General features: G+C 47.4%; 1 protein-coding gene across 2 annotated transcripts in view; it reads right to left on the reverse strand.

Annotated features, from left to right (window-relative positions):
• The window catches only part of RXRB (retinoid X receptor beta), an 89,732-nt gene that overhangs the window by 4,004 nt on the left and 66,771 nt on the right, over positions 1-18,957 (reverse strand). For both annotated transcript variants that reach the window (XM_040324948.1, XM_040324949.1), the window contains 4 exons: positions 17,345-17,474; positions 6,879-7,011; positions 6,672-6,763; positions 3,629-3,734 (listed from right to left, as the gene is read on the reverse strand). In XM_040324948.1, coding sequence (XP_040180882.1) covers positions 3,629-3,734; positions 6,672-6,763; positions 6,879-7,011; positions 17,345-17,474 — 461 coding nt within the window. The remainder of the gene's footprint in view (positions 1-3,628; positions 3,735-6,671; positions 6,764-6,878; positions 7,012-17,344; positions 17,475-18,957) is intronic.

Below are 18,957 nucleotides of genomic sequence, written 5' to 3' on the forward strand. Positions count from 1 at the left end.
AATTTAGTTAAAGGGGTTGTAAACCCTCATGTTGTTTCCCCTCAATGCATCAAGGTGAAAAAACGTCTGTCAGTCACTGGCCCCCCCACACCCAGTTTTACTCACCTGAGCCCTGGAATGTCCCACGAGGCAAGGTCCGGATCAGGTTAGGAGAGCTATTGATCTGATTTCTATACTGAACTCAGGATGGTCTGGTGATACTGGTCAGAAGGGTATGCTTCTTTCCATAGATCTTCAGAAAGCATTTGACTCAGTGTCTTGGCCTTTTATGTTCAAGGTGATGAACCATTGGGGGTTTGGCGCTAAATTTCTGGGTATCCTGTCTGCACTTTACTATTCCCCTGAAGCTAAAGTACGCTTTCAAGGTATTTTTTCAGAATCTATCGAGATCCGTAGAGGTACAAGGCAGGGATGCCCTTTATCTCCCCTGATATTTGCAATTGTGATTGAATCCCTGGCTATAGCTATTCGTGAAAATGCAAATATCAGGGGTGTTCGATGTGCCAAAAAGGAACATAAGTGCGCCTTATTTGCAGACGACCTTTTACTTTTTTTGACTGCACCAGAAACATCCCTGCCCGAAGTATACTCTCTTATGGACGAATTTTCTCTGGTTTCAGGTCTTGCTGTAAACATAGCCAAATCCAGGGCCCTCAATGTTTCACTTACTGAGTCCACTGTTTCTCTACTGAAAGAACGTTATAGATTCAAATGGGACGCCTCTTATATTAAATACCTAGGCATTAATTTGACCCCCAATATTCAGAATTTATATCTAGCCAACTATCCCCCTATGAATAGAAAACTTGAGAAGGATCTGAAAGACTGGGGTACTCAGAATATAGGTTGGATTGGTAGAATTAATTCGGTCAAGATGACTCTTCTCCCTAGGCTTTTGTATCTCTTTCGATCATTACCTATACCGATAATCAAAAGTCAACTAAAATCCTTTCAAGGCAAAATTACCAAGTTTATATGGAACAACAAGGGTCCACGCCTTCCATCTCGCACTCTCTATAACTTATCTGAACAAGGCGGTCTAGATGTGCCTAATTTGATATGGTACTACCAATCAGCGAGATTAGCGCAATTATCAGAAATTTTTCTTAAAAATGAACGTCCTGATTGGATAGACATCGAAGAACAGGCGATTCCGAATCTAACGATAGAGGATTTAATGTGGAGTCATACCAAGAAAAGGCCTTCTATATTATCTCCGACTCTATCTCAAACTTTAGTTTTATGGGATTCACTTAAAAACAATCCCTCTCTAATCTCTAAAGGTAGGCCTTTATCGAATATTTTCATAGACCCATTCTTTACTTCTAAAATTGATAAAGATTCCTTTAAATGGTGGCATGATAAGGGGTTGTATCGTATAGGACGCTTCTTTTCTCGTTCGGGTCCCCTCCCCGAGCAACATTTTATTGACAAGCTAGACCTTCCTGTCTCAGAAAAACTAAGATTTTCTCAACTACATGACTACGCTCAAAGCCTATGGGATAACGACTCGATATCTGGACTTTTGACACCCTATGAAAGTAAATGTGATCAGGGTTTGTCCAGGAAGGGGAATATTTCAATTATATATAATTCACTTGCTACTAATGACACCAAATTGCCGCATATGCTGGCATGGGAAAAGGAACTTAATAACGAATGGGATTTGTCGGACTGGTATAAGAATTATCCCAGATCCATTAAAGGTTATGTGAATGTCTCTCTTATAGAAGCGAACATAAAAATGTATACTAGATGGTATTTAGTTCCCGTCAAACTGACCTCCATGTATCCGACAACTTCTCCCCTATGCTTCAGAGGCTGCCATGGATTGGGGTCTATGATACATATTTGGTGGAAATGTCCCAAAATTCGGGGTTACTGGAATAAGGTGTTCAATATAATCAGACGAGTCACAGGCTGTAACCTGCATCAATCTCCTACTATTGCTTTACTTAACGGAATGTTACCTCTAACTTCTAAGGTTACCAGAAAACTCATCTTATATATTATGACGGGTGCCAGGATTACACTCGCAGCTGCATGGAAAAAGACCAATGTTTCCATCCTATATATGAAAAGAAAGGTCAAATGGATTATGGAACAAGAGAAAAGGGTGTGCTCCATGTTGGATAAGTCTACTCTTTTCTATGAAATCTGGGAACCTTGGTTGGAATACATGGGGATAACTTATACTCCGTGAAGGTTTTGATGACATCAGTGTCTTTTGGACGATGCTGGTAGATGGCAGGCAGGCTAATTTTCTATCTCTCCTGATTTTCTTCTGGCTTTCTTTTTTCACTTCCTCTCTTGTCTTTTGTCACTCTTTCTTTTTTTCTTCTGATTCTTCTTAGGTTTTATCTCATTATTTTATCTCTGGGGATAGAATCCTTAAGATTTTTGGTCCTCAGTTTGTTTTATTTTGAAAAGATAAGTAATTGAAGGATTCTACCAAACCTTTGAAATAATTAGATTTGATGGGGATTCCGAAAATTTGTTTTCGGTTATCGGAGAGTTCCAGTAATAGTTATTGGAGGGAGGATTGGAGGTTTTGCTCAACCTCTTGGACACAGAAAGTTCCCGTTAGGGGTGTCGGAGAGGTTGATGCACTCTGGATATCTTATCCTTTAATTATTCTAAGTAATTTAATCTGGTACACTCAATTAGTTTTATCCCTTATATAACTTATTGTTTGATAACGCTAGACCTAGGAATTCCTTGATATATGAAAATATTCTGTTTCTCTTTCAAGTTTAAAGTATTACTTTGAAATAGTCTTTTAATTTAGCTTATGTGAACTGCCTTACTTTCACCACATGGTGTAGAGCATATAGGATGGATAGATATAAGTGGCAGTTAATAAGACAGGAATGATTATTATGAATTGAAATGTATTTAAATTATTATATTTCTGCGTGCTATTGACTTATTTCTTGCTAATTTAATACAAATGTATGTATTTATTTTATTGAAAATAAACTTAAATTTGAATGATAAAAAAAGGAATGTCCCACGCCGAGGACTCGTCTCTGCCCGGGGTTCTCGGCTCTTCATTGGATCGATTGATAGTAGCGCGGGACCAGGTCCTGCATTTGGCGGCTATGGACACCAAATGCTGGACTTGGGAGCATGCCACAAGGTAACCCCCTGGGAGATCGCTTCTCCTAGGGGGTTATCTAATGCAGGGAGGAGCGACCCCAGAAGAGGACGATCGGGGGCCACACTGTGCAAAAGGAACTGCACAGTGGCGGTATGACATGTTTGTTATTTTAAAAAAAAATGTAACCTTTAGCATCACTTTAAAGCTCTTTTGGCCCTACTTCTCTTATGGATCACAGGAGTGCACTCAGTTCTGCAGTCCTGTGACCAGTTTTTAGCCAACAGCGGGCTAAAATCCTTAAAGTTGGGATCCTCCCAGGTGCCTGACCGGCAGCTGTCTCAGGGTGCCGCTGAGAGCACGAGTCAGCTGCTCCCGTCCCCTTCACAGCCCGGCACTGCAGTGAGTACTGGAGGGGCAGAGCAGAGAGCTGGTGGCTGATCATGCTACTTCCACCCAAGAGTACAATTGATTTTTTTTTTTTTTACATTCTCCTACTTCTCCTTATAATAAGCAATGCCCATCCCTCACCTTCCTTGCTGGTCAGGGTATTTCTGCTTGCAGTAAGATTCCAATGATGCATAGACCTTCTCCCTCAGGACCTCCACATCACCTGGATTAGACAGTCCTTTGGCATCTGGAAAGCAGGACAAAAATAAATAAATGTAAATCCTATACAACGGTGTAAATAGCTGGCCAATGATGCGTCAGGAAACCTGATCTTGACCTGAATGTACTGGGGGGGGGGGGTCATTGTCTAATCAAGTAGTCAAGCTAGTATTAGCTTTGGCATTTTTACCAAGATGAAGCTGCAGCTTCTGTATTTATCATGGCAGCTCACTAACTGCACACGGCCAAAGGTATGGTCAAGTGTTTCCATAGAAGGGTTCTGTTAATGCTACAATATATAAAGCCATGTTAGATAATCGCACGCTTCCAACCAGTGGTAACCGTCCTCTTCTATTCCAGCAGGACTGTGCCCCTGTGCAGAAAGCCAGCTCCATAAAGACATGATTTGACCAGTTTGGAGTGGTGGAACGCCAAATTTCCTTCACAGAGCGCCGACCTGAACTCTACTGAACGAATGGCTGTAGCTGAACAAAAGCCTTAGCCTAGGTTCACACTACTCAGCAGGGATATGCAATTAGCGGACCTCCAGCTGTTGCAAAACTACAAGTCCCATCATGCCTCTGCCTCTGGGTGTTATGCTTGTGGCTGTCAGAGTCTTGCTATGCCTCATGGGATTTGTAGTTCTGCAACATCTGGAGGTCTGCTAATTGCATATCTCCGCACTACTGCAATGCGGCACATCCCATGTCAACTTTTATTGACACCCGCAGCAGATCGTAATGTAATTGCCATGTAGCGCAATGTGCTTCCCGCTTTGCATCAGTGTGAACCAGGGCTAAAGTGGTTGTAAACTTTTTTTTTTACCTCCAGGCTCCTTCAGAAAAAATGAAAGCAGCTATGAATACTGTAGCTGCTGACTTTAATATCAGGGCACTTACCTGTGCACAAATCCAGCGGTGTCCTCACCCGAGCAGATTTTTCAATCGGGTGATGGTGCCGCCATCTTGACTAAGGTTTCCTACTGCGCTTTGTGAAAGGGGCGGGGGGGGCGAGAATTCAACTGGACGTGGGAGCGGGTACCTGTCAAAACCAGGTACCCAGTCCCCCTCCCCAAAAGGTGCCAAATGTGCAGGCGGGAGTTGGAGGCGGTGAAGCTCCACTTTAAGGTGAAAAATGGCTCCGTATGTGCATCTCCTCCTTAGTCCCCTTTATATTTACCTGAGCCCAATCTCGATCCAGCGCTGTACCAGTCTGTAGTCACTCTCGTCTCTTCCTTCCGCTCCAACAGGTTTTGTTAAGAGCCGTGTGAGCCATTGGCTGTGGTCAGGAAACTGAGGAGGGAGCTGAACCTCGCTGTCTGTCTCTATAGATGCAGGCAGCATAGCTCGGAATGGAGTCCACCAGCGTGGCACAGTAGGAAGCAGCTTCCTATAGTGGCATATCGAGAAGAAGAGTTAGCCAGGAGCCCCGGCGGGGGGACTGAAGAGGATTGGGGAAGGCTCTGTGCAAAACCACTGCACAGTGCAGGCAAGTATAACACGCTTGTTATTTAGAAAAAAAATGTAATGGACTTCACAATTGCTTTAAACAGGCAGTATTGAAACAGCAGAATTCAGAGCAACAGTGTCATGGGTTAAGGGTGCAAACCATATTAAAAAAGCACTCTGGACGGATGTGTATGCGTAAATAAAAATCTTTCAAAATAAAGAAATCTATACTAAAGGCATCACTGCGGACCTTTCCTCTGATAAATCTACTGTAGGTACATGGCTGGTGTCAGTAACCCCAATTGCATGACTGCAGATCAGGAGCCCGGTACCTTCACTTGCTACATGCTGGATCCAGGTCAGTGATTCAAAGTATTGAAGTCAGAGACAACCTGGTGTATAGCATGCTTTGGTGGTCAGCCATGCCCTCCTCTGCATTTTATTCCCTTGGTTTTACTTCGGGTTCTCTTTAAAGCGGAGGTTCTGTGGGAAAACTATTTTTTTTTTATTTATTTTTTTAAGACAAATCTGCTGCTGTTCCTATACTAATTCTTTTACTCACTAGTGCCGTTCTTGCAGCCGCCAGGATCCTCGTTTCCAAGAAAATAATATTTTATAAAATATTATGATGGACATTGCCATCTTAATTGTGGGCTGAAGCCCTCCTGTACCTTCTTCTGGGATGCGGCGAATGCTGATCTCCCAGCATTCACCGCGTAATCCCGCGCATGCGCAGTGTTGACGGCGAGCCGTGCCGTCAACACTGCACAGTTACCATTACAACGGCGGGCGGCGTCCTAAAAAGGACACGCCCCGCTGTGTCCATCACAATAGTGCTTCTCTATCAGCGCTTTGCGAGTCATGTGACCCGCCTCCCACGTCACGTGACAGCCCAGCTAGCGCGAGACCAGACGCCTAGCTATTTCTAAAGGATGTGCTGTGATTGGCCTGCACGTCACTCCCTGGACACCATACAATCTGCTCCCACAATGCACAGAGCGGTCGGGGAATAGAGCGACACGCCCACTCCCCGGAGGGATGAATACCCGGAAGTGGAGCAGATTAGAAGGGAGCATCGTGGACAAAAAATGTAAACGCTATCAATCTTTAATGGCCTGAAGTGTATAAATGCAGTAAACTTTGTTTTGAGGGTGAACCTCCGCTTTAACACCAGTGGCTGCAGCATACCACAGTTGCTGGTGTGCGCCAAGTAGAAAACAGTGCGTGCGTGCGTGTGTGTGTGTGTGTGTGTGTGTGTGTGTGTGTGTGTGTGTGTGTATGTATGTATGTATGTATGTATGTATGTATGTATGTATGTATGTATATATATATATATATATATATATATATATATATATATATATATATATATATATATATATATATATATATATATATATATATATATATATATATATATGACAGGGGTTATAACCCTCCCTTAATCTATCCACAATGAATGGAAAAAAAAAAAAAACTACTTTCAGCTTTAACAAATGTCAGTCAGTGGTACCTACCTGGGTTAAACAAAATGATCGCTCGCAGACAGCCGAGTTCAGTCTTATCCATGCGCATGTCTCTCATCTTAGACACAAGTTCGGTAAGCACTCTGAAAATACACAACAACACACTACAAGAGCCAGCAAAAGCAGAAGCCAACATGAAAAATAAAACAGTTTTATAACCACATGAGCAAAAACAGAACACAGAAAAACAGCAATTACCTGTCGAATATGGCCCCCACCCCAGCGCTGTGCGCACTATTGCGGTGGACGTGGAGCCCGGTAGCCAACAGGATGCCGTCTTTCACAGAAATGGAGCGGTGGGAGAACGAGGCGATGAGGAGCTCATTCCATCCTGAGGAAAGAGAAGGTACAGAGGATTTTATATACTGCACTGTGCAGGAAAGAAAAACACCAACATACACTATAAATGGCTAAAAGTCTGTGGACACCGGACCATCACACCTCAACATGCTTGTTGGACATCGCATTACAAAACCAGGGGCATTTGCCGATTGTCTACTTTGGCACTTTTTATTTTTACATGTGAAAATCTAAAAAAATTTTGCTAGAAATTACCTTGCCCAGCTCCAAACAATAAAATTTTTTGAAAGCAGAGACCATGGAGAATAAAATAGTGCCATTTTAAAATGTTCATGTTGCACAATATTTTCAGCTATATATCAAATACATATCATTCAGCATATTTTCAGTAAAAAATAAACTAAAAGAATAAGGTCACATAAAAAATAAAAAAAAAATCTGCATCTTTCTGCAGCTGAAAAATGTGCTTTTTTTCCCCTTACACGCTGGAGCCGGTAAAGCATTGCACCCAGGATCAGCAGATCGCAGGTGCAATGTCTGGATCATGCAGGCTCCCAGTACACATCCTGCTAATACCTCCCATACAGGTAAGCAGTTACTAAATTGCAAGAAGATCAATGAACTACAGGAGCGCTCACCAGCACCCTCTCAGCGCATTGAGGACAACTACCGCCAGAAACAGGGCCTGATGGTAGTAGAGGTTCATTCATTCACAGAAATCTGAATGAAAACCACAGGAGCTGGAAAAATACATGTAGATAATGTAACATGTTCCAAAAGGTGAACTTATCCTTTAGGCGCAAGCAAACATTTTGTTGGGTAAAATGTAAAAATAGGATTTTTATAACAGCTTACCTGTAAAATCCTTTTCTTGAAGTACATCACGGGACACAGAGAAGCATAGTAATTACTATGTGGGTTATAGAGAGTACCTTCAGGTGTGGACACTGGCACGCCCTTAAGGCAAGAAGTTCCCTCCCCTATATAACCCCTCCCATACCGGGAGTGCCTCAGTTTTGTAGCAAGCAATAAGTGTCCCAAATACCCCAAAAAGAGGGGCGGGTGCTCTGTGTCCCGTGATGTACTTCAAAAGAAAAGGATTTTACAGGTAAGCTGTTATAAAAATCCTATTTTCTTTATCGTACATCACGGGACACAGAGAAGCATAGTAATTACTATGTGGGACGTCCTAAAGCAATGCTATGAGGGGAGGGAGACCCCAAGAAATAAGCCGGGCGCCATCAGACATGAGGAATCAAACTGCAGCCTGCAGCACACTGCGCCCAAAGGCGCTCTCCTCATTCTTTCTTATGTCCAATTGATAAAACTTAGTGAAAGTATGGACAGACGACCATGTCGCGGCCTTGCAGACTTGAGCCATGGAGGCTTGATGATGCACTGCCCAGGAAGTACCCACCGCTCTAGTGGAATGTGCTTTAACCTTAAACGGGGGAACCTTTCCCCTCAAGCCATAGGCTTGAGTAATGACCTGCCGAATCCATTTGGAGATAGTGGACTTCGACGCTGCCTGCCCACATCTGGGACCTTCTGGCAGGATAAACAATGTATCAGTTTTCCGGACCTGAGCAGTAGCCTTAAGATAGATCTTAACTGCTCTTAATACGTCTAGCGTATGTAAAGACTTCTCCCTTGCAGAACTAGGCTCTGAGAAAAAAGACGGGAGAACAAGATCCTGATTCAAATGAAATCTTGAAACAACTTTAGGTAGGAAAGCCGGGTGGGGCCGTAGGACCACTCTATCCTTATGGAATATAAGGTACGGTTCCTTACAAGACAAGGCCGCCAACTCCGAAACCCTCCTGGCGGAGGTTATGGCTACCAAAAATATCACCTTCCTGGTCAGAAGGACCAAAGGAATATGAGCCAAGGGCTCAAATGGTTGTTTCTGTAAGACAGAAAGGACCAGATTCAGATCCCATGAACACAAGGGAATCTTGACTGGTGGACTAAGCCGGATCACACCTTGCAAAAAGGTTTTGATCAGGGAATGTGTAGCTAGTGGCCTTTGGAAAAAAATCGATAAGGCCGAGATCTGGCCCTTAATGGTGCTTAGGGCCAACTTCATGTCCGCCCCTAACTGCAGAAACTCCAGAATTCTGCCAATGAGATACCTCCGGGGATGCCAACCCCTGGTCTCGCACCAGGCCACATAAGATTTCCAAACTCGGTAATAGATAAGTCTGGATGCCGGTTTTCTGGCATTAATCAAAGTAGATGCCACCGCATTAGAGAGACCCCTTTTCTTTAAGATATGGGACTCAATAGCCAGACCGTCAAATTGAGAGACGGTAAGGAAGGATGGAATATTGGCCCCTGGGACAATAGGTCTGGCCGAAGCGGCAGGGACCACGGTTGCCCCACGGACATCCTTACAATGTCCGCGAACCAGGCCCTTCTGGGCCACGCTGGAGCCACCAGAATCACTGGTCTTCCTTCCGACTTTACCCTGCGAAGAAGACGGGGTAATAATTGCAGCGGAGGAAACGCATACATTAGGGAGAACTGGTCCCATGGGAACACCAGTGCATCCGTGCCGTAAGCAAGTGGATCCCTTGTCCGGGACAGAAAGTTGCCCACCCTTGCATTGAACCTTGATGCAAAGAGATCGACATCTGGTGTTCCCCACCTCTGACAAATGCTCTGGAAGATGTCGGGGTGAAGAGTCCATTCCCCTGGAAGCACCTGTTGGCGGCTTAGGTAGTCTGCTCGCCAATTGTCTATTCCCGGAATGAACACTGCAGAAATGCATGGGACATATTTCTCTGCCCAGGTCAGGATTCGATTCACCTCTCTTTGGGCTGCACGACTTCTTGTGCCCCCCTGGTGATTTATGTATGCCACGGCAGTGACATTGTCTGATTGAATCCTGACCGGAAGACCCTTCAACCTGTCTGACCAAGCTGACAGGGCTAGATAGACTGCTCGAATTTCCAGCAGATTTATGGGTAGAGACCTCTCGGAGGCTGACCATTTCCCCTGGAGAGACAAACCTCCCAGGACTGCACCCCAGCCTAGCAGACTGGCGTCCGTGGTCACAACCTGCCATGTCACGGGAACAAAGGACTTCCCCTTTAGCAGGTTCCGGGGAACCAGCCACCAACAAAGGCTCTGCCGGACTGACCGGGAGAGAGACATAGGGAGATCCAAGGCTTGAACCTTTTTGTTCCAAGCGGACAGAATGGCATGTTGAAGCTCCCTTGAGTGGAACTGCGCAAATGGGACGGCCTCGAACGAGGCTACCATCTTTCCCAGTAACCTCATACAGAGGCGAATGGGAGGCTGACGCTTTGCTTTGACTAGTTGAACTAGTTCTCTTAAAGCCTCGAACTTCCTTTGGGGCAGGAAGACCCTTTTTAGCTTTGTGTCTATGAGTAGACCCAAATATTTGAGCCTTTGCACAGGCATTAAGGCTGACTTGTCCAGGTTGAGAACCCAACCCATGGATTCCAGAAATTTTACGGTTCTGTGTACCGCTGAGTTTAGATCGGCCACTGACCGGTCTACTACCAATAGGTCGTCTAGATAGGCTACTATGGATATGCCTTGAGACCTTAGATAGGCTAACAGTGGAGCCAATACTTTCGTGAAAACACGAGGAGCGGTGGCCAGACCAAAAGGTAAGGCCACGAACTGGAAGTGGCGCTGATTTACCGCGAAGCGAAGCAGCTTCTGATGGTCGAGAAAGATAGGAACGTGCAAGTATGCGTCCTTTATATCGATGGACGCTAGTAGTTCCCCTCCTTGCAGGGAGGCCACCACTGACCTGATCGATTCCATCCGGAATGATTGGACCTTTAGGAACTTGTTTAAGGCCTTGAGGTCCAGGATGGGTCTTACATCCCCGTTTGGTTTGGGGACGGTGAAGAGATTGGAATAAAACCCCAAACCTTGTTCTTCCACTGGCAGCTCTCTGATTACCCCTTGGGATAACAGATGATCTAAGGCCAATGCTAAGGACCTTCTTTTGCCGAGGTCCTTTGGGACGTTCGAGGTTAAGAAGCGCGGCGGAGGAAATTCGCTCAACTCCAGCTTGTAGCCCCCGGAGACCGTAGAGAGGACCCACCTGTCTTGGATCCTGTCTAGCCAAGCCTCCGCAAACAGCTGAAGCCTTCCCCCCACCCGGCTGAGTGGGGGAGAACCTTCATAATGCTGACTTAGTTGCTGGCTTGGCCTGTGGCTTACGGTTCCAAGGCTTTTTGGAAGCCTGAGGCTGGCCCTGTGGCTTCCCACCTGCATTGAATCGTCCAGGAGGCCGTCGGAACTGCCTGGTACCGGAAGTACTAGGGATAGGAGAGGAGGATCGCTTAAAGGAGGGGGGACCCCTAAACCTTTTCTTTACTGGCAACAGTGTACTTTTGCCACTGGAAATTTTCTGAATGTAAGCATCCAGATCTTCCCCAAACAAACGCTCTCCATGAAAGGGAAACCCCGCCAGTAATTTTTTACACGGGGCTTCAGCAGACCAGTTCTTCAGCCAGAGTAACCTGCGCATATGAACTAGCGAGAGAGTGAGACGTGAGGACTGCTGAATGGAGTCCTTAATAGCATCTATGGCAAAACATAATGCTCTGGGAAACTCAGCCAAATTCTGGGCCTGTTGTGCCGGCAATTCCTTTAAGACCCCTTTAAACTGGTCCTTCAAGGCCTGGCAAATCCCAATAGCCGCAATTGCAGGCTGGGTTATTCCTCTCGCCGAAGCAAAAGAGGTTTTTAATAAAGTCTCTAATCTCTTGTCTGTCGGATCTTTGAATACCAGAACATTGTCTACTGGACAGGTCAAAGATTTGTTTACGCAGGACACAGCTGCGTCAACCTTGGGGATGCCCCATTTTTTAGTGAATTGTTCCTCCATGGGGTATAAAACCGAAAACTTCTTAGGAGGAAGAAAATATCTATCTGGATGTTCCCAATCCTTGTAGATAAGCCCTTCCAGCAGGGGGTGAACCGGGAAGGAATAATTAGCTTGAGGAGCTTTTAAGGAGCCTAAAGATGAGACTGCACTTGAAGCTGGCTCTGAAAGTGGCAACTTGAAGGCCGAACGGACCATCTCAGTGAGGGACTGGACCAACAATTTTTCGGATTGCGACGCCGAAAAGGGTTCTCCCAAAGTGGAATCCTCAGAGTCCACTACTTCCAGCTGACCTTCTGCCAGATCTCCAGAGGGTAAATCAACCTCTTCTGAGGATGCATGCCCCAAATCGAGGGACTCCTCAGAGGGAGAGGGGGACCTTGTGCGTTTTTCCCTTGAGAGAGAGGATGCAATCAAGGTCGCTAATCTCTGCTCCAGACCCCCCATAGCTGAGGCCAGAGCCTCCTGTGTCACAAAAACTGGAGCAAGTGGGACAAGGGCAGAACAGGCATCTGACAGCCCTGATGGTTCACCCTGGGCCTCCTTCAATTTTTCAGGAGAGGAAGCAGCCGCAGGAGCATGCCCGAGATCCTCTGAGCCAGATGGCGATCCCTTTGCTTTTTTGCTTCTAGTCCCTGAGCCTTTAGCCATGATAAAGCTGAGGTACTCACAATAGTTGCAACTACTTGCGAACCTATAGACCAGCACTGACGCTGCTATTTGATGGTTGGCAAGGTGCAGAGCCCACTATGCGCCTTAAGCAAATGTCACTGTCCACCACCAGTACTAAATACTGAAGTATGTGCACAAGATCTCTGTGTCCACCGTCAGCCAGAACCAGTTAGGTGGACTGGAGCATATAAGGACTAGGTGTATCACCTGACCTGCTCTGTCCTGTAATCTCAAGTCTCATAGAGAACAGCTGAGATAGACCCCCTGCGCGCATGCGCACGCGCGCCGCTGTTAGGTGTGCACCACGAGACTACGCGCGCACACGTAGCCGCACGCGCGCACATGTCGTCACACGCATCTCACGGAGCACGCCGCGCACATTCGTGTGCATGGAAGCAGCGTACAAAAAATTCATTTGTGCGCGCGTGTGCGCCTAAGACACATCAATGTCGCGCGCGCATGACGCTACGCGCTCATGCATGAGGATGGAACACCACAGCTCCATGTGAGGACCAGGTAAGCCAAACATTTTGGACAACTTTTTTCTGCTTTTAACCTGCACAGGAGGGGCTAACTACCTGACTAGAGATACCCCCCCCTCCCCACAACACACAGGACCATATAGGAGAAGCACAGACAGATAGCTTTAGGCAAACATAATGGCTCAAATAAAGGAAGGTTACTCCTAGGACCAAGTCCTGAAGCACCTTCACTTACCTGATCCAACGCTGCAGGACTCTGCATAACAGACAGTCCAATCTTCACCCATCACGGAGAGCAGCGTCTATAGACCTTCAGGGACCGGGGTCCATGGACAGGAACACCACACCCCTGGACCCATATCGCACCCTGTCAGTAAACTTTTTGGTATTAGGAAATTGACCAAAGTACTGAATAACCAGGATCCAGCTCTCAAAGAGAAGCATTACAGGCCAAACCCCGTTCTTCTTAACCGGGGCCCGGGTACCGTCCACTTTGGCTCAGAAGCACTTTGGACGGATCCGGATTTCATGGAGGCTTTTTACATCCAATATGGATCCCTCCAGTGGAGCTCCTTGGAGCACATGTTCACTCGTGACCAACACCTTAGACACTGGCAAAAAACTGAGGCACTCCCGGTATGGGAGGGGTTATATAGGGGAGGGAACTTCTTGCCTTAAGGGCGTGCCAGTGTCCACACCTGAAGGTACTCTCTATAACCCACATAGTAATTACTATGCTTCTCTGTGTCCCGTGATGTACGATAAAGAAAGATGGGGTTGCATTGAGTAAATCGATACCCAACATCAGGCCCTGAAATTGTGTGCCCATGAAATCGCAAAGAAAGACAGTATCCAAAATGCTCCACAGGTGATGATTCAAAAGCTTTTACAGATTATATGTTTAGCGTTAACCATGAATTATGACCTTGGATTTATATCTCACAAGTGTGGTGCATGTTATGTTTACATACACATGCTCGCTCTATGCTGTGGGTTTGAATTGGGATGTGTGAATGGGAGTACTTTAAAATTATCCTTTAAATGCCCCCCCTATGTGGCAGGTGACAGGCCCCCCTACCCCTTATGTGGCAGGCCCCCCTACCCCTTATGTGGCAGGCGGCAGGCCCCCCTACCCCTTATGTGGCAGGCGGCAGGCCCCCCTACCCCTTATGTGGCAGGCGGCAGGCCCCCCTACCCCTTATGTGGCAGGCGGCAGGCCCCCCTACCCCTTATGTGGCAGGCGGCAGGCCCCCCTACCCCTTATGTGGCAGGCGACAGGCCCCCCTACCCCTTATGTGGCAGGCGACAGGCCCCCCTACCCCTTATGTGGCAGGCGACAGGCCCCCCTACCTCTTATGTGGCAGGCCCCCCTACCCCTTATGTGGCAGGTGACAGGCCCCCCTACCCCTTATGTGGCAGGCGACAGGCCCCCTATCCCTTATGTGGCAGGCGACAGGCCCCCTATCCCTTATGTGGCAGGCGACAGGCCCCCTATCCCTTATGTGGCAGGCCCCCCTACCCCTTATGTGACAGGCCCCCCTACCCCTTATGTGGCAGGTGGCAGGCCCCCCTACCCCTTATGTGGCAGGCGGCAGGCCCCCCTACCCCTTATGTGGCAGGCGGCAGGCCCCCCTACCCCTTATGTGGCAGGCGGCAGGCCCCCCTACCCCTTATGTGGCAGGCGGCAGGCCCCCCTACCCCTTATGTGGCAGGTGACAGGCCCCCTACCCCTTATGTGGCAGGTGACAGGCCCCCCTACCCCTTATGTGGCAGGTGACAGGCCCCCCTACCCCTTATGTGGCAGGCGACAGGCCCCCCTACCCCTTATGTGGCAGGCGACAGGCCCCCCTACCTCTTATGTGGCAGGCCCCCCTACCCCTTATGTGGCAGGTGACAGGCCCCCCTACCCCTTATGTGGCAGGTGACAGGCCCCCCTACCCCTTATGTGGCAGGCGACAGGCCCCCTATCCCTTATGTGGCAGGCGACAGGCCCCCTATCCCTTATGTGGCAGGCGACAGGCCCCCTATCCCTTATGTGGCAGGCGACAGGCCCCCTACCCCTTATGTGGCAGGTGACAGGCCCCCCTACCCCTTATGTGGCAGGCGACAGGCCCCCTATCCCTTATGTGGCAGGCGACAGGCCCCCTACCCCTTATGTGGCAGGTGACAGGCCCCCCTACCCCTTATGTGGCAGGCGACAGGCCCCCTATCCCTTATGTGGCAGGCGACAGGCCCCCTACCCCTTATGTGGCAGGTGACAGGCCCCCTATCCCTTATGTGGCAGGCGACAGGCCCCCTACCCCTTATGTGGCAGGTGACAGGCCCCCTATCCCTTATGCGGCAGGCGACAGGCCCCCTACCCCTTATGTGGCAGGCGACATGGCCACCCTAATGTGGCAGGTGGGGGGTGTATTAGACCCCCAATGTCTCCCATGCCCTCCACTGAAAATAATCAAGCTCAGATCATGTTTGATTAGCTGAATTCTTGGCAAGCGTAGCCAGGGAATGACAGCTGTGAATCCGGAATCTGCAATGTTCCCTGATAAGCGGCTTTAACTGTGGGAGCCATTTGGATGGGATATGGAGGGGTTAAAATCCTGTCAGAATATTTTTTTGCTGTCTCCATACCAAGGAACTATATTTCCACTTTCTGTCCCAACTATGCAACAGGTCAGAGGGAAAAAAAAAAAAAGATTTCCCTCACCTTTTGTTCTGGGGACAACCATAAAATGTAGTACTTCCCTTAGATTTCTTTGTCTGTGATCGTTGTCACCAGGACAGATAGAGGGCTGAATTTCTTCTTCCCAGTAGGAACATAGACAATAAAAAACTGACAGAGAACCAAACCTTTTCCAAATCCCCCACCCAAATTTTTTTTGCCTAGAAATACGGTGGAGGTGCAGCTTTAAAGGCCAAGTTCACTTTTGGAATAGGTTTCATTTTTAGGGTTTGGAACTTGCATTGTGTTCCAGCTCCTGCATCTTCTTCCCCTGATCACCCCCTCCATGTGACAACAGTGGGGGAATCTTCTCCCTGTAGCCGCTGTCACAATTGAAGAAAGTACTGCGAAAATGCAGGGCTCCACCCAGACGGTTACGTCCTTCATTCACAGTTCTGTCAATGAATAAACTACAAGTGTCCAGTAGAGTTGAGATCAGAATCTCTGTGCTGATGTTCTGTCAGATTAGGCAACTTGTCAGAATGTGTAACGGAACTGGACGACGTTTCGTCGCCACCATCTTGCTACACCGCGCATCCATCCACAGTAAGGATACAGCGAGAAGGGGGCAAGCGGACATCTTTTTACACCCAGCAGACTTTTGCATTTTACACTTATTTATAACAGTAAACTGAGGTCATATCGTGAAATACAGTAGTTAGAACGCCGTCTGCATGTTTAAATGTTGAATTTTGAAAGCAGCGAACTTCTGTCAGATTAGCAAACCTGTGAGATCATCAGTATTGCCGCTGCTTTTAAAATTTAACGCCTAAACATTCAGATGGAGTTCCAAGTACTGTATTTCACTATATAACCTCAGTTTACTGTTATAAATAAGCGTAAAATGCAAAACTCCAGGGGGGTGTAACAAGATGTCCGCTTGCCCCCTTCTCACTGTATCCTTACTGTGGACGGATGCAGGGTGTAGCAAGATGGTGGCGACAAAACGTCACTTCCATTACACATTCTGCCGGGTCGCCTAATCTGATGGAACACCAGCCAGTTCCTCCATATCAAACCATGGGATTTACTAAAGCTGGAGTGTGCAAAACTGGGCCCACTTCTGCACAGAAACCAACCAGCTTCCAGGTTTTACTGCCCAACCTTAATTGAACAAGCTGGGGTGAGAAGCCGACTGGCAACCACGCACAGCTGCACCAGATTTTGAGGGCACCAGCTTTAGTAAATCTACCCCCATGCCTTTATTGAATTAGCTTTGCGCATGGGAGCAAAGGTACACAATGATCTTGTAGCCTCAAATCCCTTCTTGCCCACCCTGGCATCCCCTTTAAATATTAATGGGAATCAGCGATCATGTGACCCCTGCGATTGGCTGTCACAGTGGTCACATGATCAGAAGCCAGCCCCACCAGCTGTCGATGTTTAGTTGAAACCGAGAGCCGTTTTCGGCAGCTTGATCCTTGTGCACTCCCAGCAACATATGTGTTGCCCACCCAGCGATGCATCTGTGTTGCGTGTGGGCATATGTGTTACTGGGGTGTAAAGAGATAAAAAAAACTTTTACTGGAAGCACCTGAACTCAACAGTTTGGAGAGGGGGACACATACTTTTTGGCCACAGAGTGCAGCAAGTCACGTCCCGCCAGCACCGAGTCTCTTACCAGCTCTAAGCAGAATGACCTGATCGTCCAGCGCCAGCTCAGAGAAATGGGGTATCCTCTTGGCCCATTCGACTAGAGTGAACAGTTGTTTATCAGCAGCTTGACAGATGTTAGTAACCGGGTCACTTGGCTGGAGAGAGACAGACAGGAGAGCTCAATCAACTTACTGCAGCATTCTTTACATCTAAGTTCAGAAAAGGTTATTCAGCAAGGCAAAAATCCAACAATCTCAGGCACACCGCTAATACCCAGGGCAAGCAGCAATGTGACGTCAACTCACGTGATTGTGAGAAGATAACAGGACAGACTGGCAGAAGCTAGACTTAAGCCGGTCATAGACGAGGCCATTGTCAAGCTCGGCGGCTGTCCTGGAGCCCCTTTATGTCAGTGGGAGCCAGGGCATTAAAAAGGCATGACACCCAAGGCTGATATAAAAGGGGCTTCCAATCATGCAGCGCTGTGTTAGACTGAAGACAACACCACATATACACGGTGGCTGGGCGAAATACTGTTGCAAAGGTTTGGGTAGGCCAATAATGGGGAATGCATCTGTGCCTTAAGGCAGCTGCAAAATTGTATAATGCATGGTCGGCTTTAAAGTTCGAGGTGCACGATTAATCGCGGAGAGAACCGCGATCTCGATTCTCCCCGCCCACGATCTCCCTGTGGGATGACCCGCGATTTTTCCGCGTAACCAGCGTGGAACGCAAATGCCGCCGATTTTGAAACCGACGTCAGCAGCCTGCGCCGCTGGATAGATGTCTGAGCTTCTCTCACAACAGTAGTTTGTATCCATGCGCCACCCAGTGGTTGCCGGCAGTACTGCTCCTGAAGTATTAAACCTCACAGTTCTGTACAACTGTGTGTATCCATGCGCCACCCAATGGTTGCTGGCGGTACTGCTTCTGATCTATAAAAAAAGAGACCAGCGATATGTCTATAATGTTAAAGATCATATAACTCCTAAGAAAAAAATCAGAATCAAAGTTTTATTCTGCTTTTTTCATAGGAGTTCTATGATCTTTAACATTATAGACATATCACTGGTATCTTTTTTTTATATATTCATATTTTCAGATAAATCACAGGTTTATTAATTAAATTTTTTTTTTGGGGGGGGGGGGGTTCTGGCATTACATTTTTGAGAATCGCGAGAGAATCGTGATCTTTTGTCTAAGCAAAAGAATCGTGATTCTCATTTTGACCAGAATCGTGCAGCCCTATTTAAAGTGATTGTAAAGGCAGATGGATTGTTATCTTAATGCATTCTATGCATTAAGATAACAAACCTGTGTGCAGCAGCTCCCCTCATACTTACCTGAGCCCCATCTTGATCCAGCGATGGTACACGAGAGACTCAGCTGTCTGGGACTCTCGCTACCCATTGGCTGACACACACAGCGAGCGCCGCTGGCTCCCACTGCTCTCAAAGCAGGTGAGCCAATGAGGAGGGGGCCAAGCCACGGCTCTATGTCTGAATGGACACAGAGCAACGACTCACCTGCCCCCATAGCAAGCTGCTTTTTGTGGGGGCAATCGGCAGGAGCGCCAGCGAGGGACCCAAGAGGAAGATCTGGGCTGCTCTGTGCAAAACCACTACACAGAGGAGGCAA

Source organism: Rana temporaria, chromosome 9, assembly GCF_905171775.1.
Source record: "Rana temporaria chromosome 9, aRanTem1.1, whole genome shotgun sequence".
In the NCBI taxonomy this organism is placed as follows: domain Eukaryota; kingdom Metazoa; phylum Chordata; class Amphibia; order Anura; family Ranidae; genus Rana; species Rana temporaria.